Genomic DNA, 6,000 nt, shown 5'->3' on the forward strand with positions numbered 1-6,000 from the left:
CCTGCTGTATCTTTAGACTTGTCTGTCATTGTGCCGAGCACTGTGTGTGGGGACCACTCGGCCTTCTTATCTCTTCCTCCATACCCTCACCCTGTCACACATATATTCTTGTAGCTAAAATTTTACGAAAGTTTGGTTTTATCCCAAATGGTGACAGGAAAAGAATGGTATCAACATAGGTTCATTGTTACCCATTAGTGGGCTGTTCCATTGTATTCTTTCCTCCTCAACTAAAACATTAATTCATTAACATTATAGTACTGTAAAATTGTGAAAAATTGTCAGGAATTGGAGATAATTGCCTGTTAGAACTGATGGAAAAGTGATTTACTGACAAAATGGATTTGTTGCAGTTCGGATTTGATGGCCACACAACTGTAAAAATGGGGTGGAGAGGGGGGGGACTATAATTAGATAAATCTTATGTCATTATTTTAGGAAACAAAATGTTTAAAAAGTCAGGCTTTGAATTAATCTTTTTTCATGAATCAGTTCATCGTTGGTGAACGGTGACGCTGTAGAAGAGGCCCTATCAGTGCTGATGCAGCATGTCCTAAGAGTCAACCCTGCTCAACCTTCCTGGCTCCGTACACAGGCAGACATACACTTCGGTACGTACAGTAGACTACTGATTCTAATTGTTATAAATTTTGAGTCAATTTCATTGGTACATTGTACTAATGTGCTGATAGCATAAGGCAAGCATCTGATTTGGTTATTTTTGGGTGGGGGGGAATGTTTCAAATTTCTAAGCTGTGTCAGAGCATATTGTATAGTTTTCTTTTTGCTACCATATGAAGATATACATGTTCAACTTGTAAACATCTAAGTTATCATTAAGGAAGAAGAGGTCTATAATAAAAAGATTAGATGCTTAAACTGGACTTAAAGTAGTTAAATGGGCCATGATAGCTCATTTGGTAGGACAGTATGTGGCAAGGTATGTGGATCAATGCATGCCATCTGTGACAGTTCATGTTTCTGAGGAAGCTGAGAAATGGACCTTGCACAAGACTCATGGCACCAATTGATCTAGATGGCGTGCATGAGGCCTTCAGTATGTTGTTCAGTGAGGTTTCTACCACTTACTTGAAGGGGACCCTGCTACAAAATGACCTTGACTATTGTCTGGGAGTTTAACCTAGCAAAACATAATGGATAAAATATACTAGATGGTTTTTTTTTACTTTGTTCCAGCTAACAACCAGTTCTCTCCTGCTATGAAGTACTATATGGAGGCTGGAGTGGTAGCCTCTGACTTCTTCTCCAGTGCTGTACCCAAAAGTATCTACGATGACCAGGTATCATTACAAGTTATAGAGAAATACAGAGTTATCTCTCCTTGTATTGTGATGCCAATTCATTTTTCTAAAATGAATAGTTTTGATAGGAACACGAGCTTACCTCCCCTTATCAACTCTGTTAATGTGTATTTTATCTTGATGGATATTTATGATAAATTTGTTACGATGTATGTTTAAATGAGAAGTTTTTTTCTTGAATTAAAGGTATACAGGAGGATGGTCAAGTGCTGTTCTTACCTTCAGTGTCATACCCAGGTAATGTTCATGTCCAATCTGACTGATCAAAAGTCATAATCTCCTGTAGATTAGCAGCTCTCAGCTTTCAAAGCCCCTTCGTTGTTATGATGGGCCATGTGATGTTACCCATGTCTGTCCCATCCCATCCAATTTCTAAGCTATGTTATCTTGAGAATGTCCCTATAGATTTGGTTTGTATTTACCCCATAACATCAAGTTCTATGCCTACCTAATCATATTAAGATTGTCATTGGTCAGGGTTAAGGGGTCAAATGTCACATGTGACAATTTTTTGCAAATTCATCAAACGATACTTAATGCATAGGAGTGGGTACATTCATGTCTTGTAGGCATTTCCTTGTGTTCTCTAATCATGATAATTTCTATATTTTCATTTGCAACATTTACAAATCCCCAGAGTAAATTTTAACCTCAAAGTTAGCCTTTCTGTTACACAAAATATTTCATTAAATGCATATTTGATTTAAGTTACTTAGGACTGACACATATTTCTCCATTCATGGTAAATCTGTTGCTTGGTTACAGGTTTTCCATCTCCTTGACTTTTTCTTGCCCACTATTTGAATCATGCATGCTCCACAACTTTTTTACATGTCTTATTTTTAGGCAAGTCACACATGTAATTAGTAAAAGACCTTTTGTTAACTGAATACCTCTGACAAGGCATTGTTAATACTGTCTCTAAACAAGTTTACATAATGTACCATACACCCTGAAGTGTATTGTGTGTATTTTATAGGTTGCGGTGCTGTGTCAGTTCTTAGATGAGGTTGACTACACTACGGCCTTTAAGGGCCTTCAGGAGAAGAATGTTTACGATGCGATGGACTCCTACTATCCATGTGTCTGGGACGTCAGCATACTGGAATTCCTTGTCCGTATCCTTACATTGATATTTGTAATACAAACCGACTTTTGTTCTAAAAAAATTTTGAAAAAAATGCAATCTTGTCACCTTAGTAGATCAACCAACAAACAGACTTCTGGACTACATCCCCAATCCCGTTCTTATACTTAGCAACTAAATTTTCTTAAAGAAACTCTCCATGTATTTTATCACTCTTGCTATTTTGAATGTCACCTACCCCAAGAAAATTTTAAAATCTTTTAAAATCAGTATCTCAATCTACCACTAGTGAGATATGATGAACATTGCTCTTGACTTGTTGGATGTTGCTGTAACTGCTATTTTTACTGTCATCATTTTATGTGTTGTATTGGTACCCATGTCTGCCTGTCACAAAGTTGATATCTTATTCTGAGAATATTTTTATTCATATTTTAGATATTTTTCAGATGAGGAAATAGAACTATCCAAATATTTTATCTCTTGTGAAATAATGTGACCTTTCTACGACCTTCAGATAAGCATTTCAATGACCTTTTAACCTTAACTCAGTCAAGATCTGCACACAAGAAGGGGAGAGGTGGAGAAAAGACAGGCAGCAGTAAGTAGAGTAACAAAATCATCTTCAATTATTAATCAAGAATTTTCATTTCATCATTTCAATATTGATGAGATATTGTAGAATCATATATTCTCATTGGGCTCAATTCTCGTGGCAGTTCAGAAAATATATTTCATAGACACATGGTGTGGTGAATTATGATAGTTCAATAGATTTACTTAAAATTCTTTCAAAAGTCATGGATATAGAACAGCGGTGAAATCTGAGAAATAGAAACTTAAATTCTTTGAGTGTGAAAATGTTTATTTTTTTAGATGTTAGAATGTTCATTGCAGTAAGTTTTCTTTCCCCTCATTTTAAGTGGTCCTTTCTATATTTTAGATGAAGGCACTCAGCCAGATTGACCTGAACAGTAACAACCCCGAGGATATTGTACAGAGAGCTGTACAGATGAGGAAACGGAAGTTCCTTCGCTCCCTAGCCAAACAATACCTCTGATGTATGTCTTGGCTAGAGACACTAATATTCACCATACACACTACCAGCTCTTCTGATTTAAAGACAAAAACAATACATTTTAGGAAGCGGATGTCCGAACTCTATATATAAGAAACAGTTTACTTATATCAATATTCATATTTGCTGTCTGCCAATTCAAAGAAGAAATTTATTGATATTTCTAACCTATACAGAGCTCTCCAAATGATTGATTTTCTTGTAAAGTGACAGCATTGATTGTCTGCAATGTCCTTCCGGCTGTCTGTAACACTTGATAAACCTTTACGTTTAACACTGTTCCTCTGATGCAATGTCTTTCCGGCTGTCTGTAACACTTGATAAACCTCTATGTTTAACACTGTTCCTCTGATGCATTGCCTGCATTTGCATCTGCAGGCTCGCCAGCATTTATTCTGGGATAGTTATGTGTGAAAAAAGAAGAACCAGTTTTTCTGTATAAATGAACAGGCCTCTGATTGGTCTTTGCCTATTCTTCTGTAATGCTATATGTTCTTTATTCATCAAAAGTGGTGAATTTATGGCCTGGTGTATTTTTAACACTTATTCTTATTCAACTCAAGTTAGGAGGCTCTGTACCATTTCTGTCAAAATTTTACAGGTGACATTTAACATGTAAGTTTGGATAATATTAAGTTTCAATTTGTATTCACAATTCTCTAATAGTTGACTTCAAACATATTTTAGTATTGTCAATCACTTACCAAACCTACCAACATCCAAACTCAATAATCAAAATAAGTTATTGTCTCACAATGATGTAGGACGAGAACAGAGTCTACATTTTTATCAGCATCAACATTTTAAATGAGATTCGTGGAGTGTAAGTATTAAAAGACTTAAAAGTATGAATGTTGATGTACAGTTACATCATGGGGTTTACAACATAAACCATAACAAAAGGATTTGAATCGCTTTGTTCCATTTTTTTTTTTTTTTTTCGGGGGAAAAAAAAGATGTTTTTTACTATAACTCCTGCAATAATTTTCAAGTTCTGTTATCAAACATTGTATAATTCAGGTAACACTTGTGAAAACACAATTCATTAAATTTTATCAATTTTTTTTTCTTTTTGCTTTTGTTTTGTAGTTTTGTAGGGTTTGTTCACTCCCAAATCATATGGTTTGCTTATGTCAAAATACCAAATCCCAGGGTTTTTTTGTTTGTTTTTGTCAATATTATAATTGCCACAGCTTGCTTGTGTCAGTCACTAATCCATGTTCGTATCAACAACACTCCAGTCTGATCATGAGTACTGTGTGAGAAATATTGTAATTTCTAGGTTTTATGGACATTTTATCTGTTGTACGCAATGTCTTGCTTCATACCATATACATAACAAATACTTGTCAGTTATCGTGCTGTAACTAAAATTATTGAAACTGCTGACTCCAACCAACAGGTGAAGGCCTTTTTGTTTTTTATATACAATTATTGTTTTCTGGTGCAAATGGAACATATTTGCAAAGTGCTGTTGTACATGTAATATTTATTTTCCTAAGCTCTATTTCAGTCATACTGTAGATTTATTCAAAAATCTTAGATTTCTGGAAATATTTTGTCACGGTTTTGTGGGAGTAAAATGTCTATCTTCTGTGTGTTGAATATGTTGTACATTGAGCACATTTATAACACTAGAAATGAAAATACCATGATAGTAAAGTAAAAATGAATCAGTTATCATAATTATTTCAATTATGGTTAATACAGAGGGTCAGAGAGCGAAAGTGATTGTAAAACCTGGAGTTTGGAGGGTACAGAGAGGGAAAGTGATTGTAATCTCTCGAGTATCTAGGTGGGCGGAGAACAATAGTGATTGTAAACCCTGGAGTATTGAGGGTACAGAGAGGGGAAGTGATCTTAACCCCTGGAGTATCCAGGGTACAGGGAGGGAAAGTGATTGTAACCTCTGGAGTATCGAATATCTTGAACTGCAATGTCTCTTGCTAAAACAACAATTCAAAATTCAGAATATCCTTTTTCTTCCTTTTTTTCTCTAGATATTACTAGGTATCATATATACATTAATTTGTACAACATCATACTAAATAGTGTTCATACTTTACTGTGTACAGGTTGTGATAATCATCACATTATTACCAGTAGGGAGCCGATTGTTAAGTTTAAAAGAATCATCATTTGTTATTTTTGATATTTTCTTGGAAGGAAAATCAAATATTGAAAATGTGAATGGTGTTTGTGTATGTATATTATTTTGTATATTTTTCACAATAGAAAATAAACATTTGTTTCAAACGTCTTTGTCATGTTCATCAATGTTGCTTATCACAAATTATTTGCTATGATACAAGAGGCCCAATGGGCCTGTATTGCTCACCTGGGTAGTTCAGCTATTCAGTCATTTAACAAAGAATTTTAAATATGACAAATAATTTCTCAAATAATATCCATACTAGGTCCCGGTTTTGTGGTCAAATAGAAGTCAGATTCACTATTGGTAAAAAATTGCTTCAGGCCAAACTTTGACAATATCCTTATAAGGAAGAAGGATT

The 6,000-nt window shown here is 34.8% G+C and overlaps 1 protein-coding gene across 2 annotated transcripts in view; it reads left to right on the forward strand.

Moving 5' to 3' along the window:
• The window catches only part of LOC132546845 (integrator complex subunit 8-like), a 31,404-nt gene extending 25,679 nt beyond the window's left edge, over positions 1-5,725 (forward strand). For both annotated transcript variants that reach the window (XM_060210572.1, XM_060210573.1), the window contains 6 exons: positions 493-611; positions 1,198-1,301; positions 1,509-1,559; positions 2,302-2,440; positions 2,967-3,010; positions 3,353-5,725. In XM_060210572.1, coding sequence (XP_060066555.1) covers positions 493-611; positions 1,198-1,301; positions 1,509-1,559; positions 2,302-2,440; positions 2,967-3,010; positions 3,353-3,469 — 574 coding nt within the window. In that variant the 3' untranslated portion in view covers positions 3,470-5,725. The remainder of the gene's footprint in view (positions 1-492; positions 612-1,197; positions 1,302-1,508; positions 1,560-2,301; positions 2,441-2,966; positions 3,011-3,352) is intronic.
• The last annotated feature ends 275 nt before the right edge of the window (positions 5,726-6,000 follow it).

This window comes from Ylistrum balloti, unplaced genomic scaffold, assembly GCF_031769215.1.
Source record: "Ylistrum balloti isolate Yb309-2 unplaced genomic scaffold, AGI_CSIRO_Ybal_v1 Utg369916, whole genome shotgun sequence".
NCBI lineage: Eukaryota > Metazoa > Mollusca > Bivalvia > Pectinida > Pectinidae > Ylistrum > Ylistrum balloti.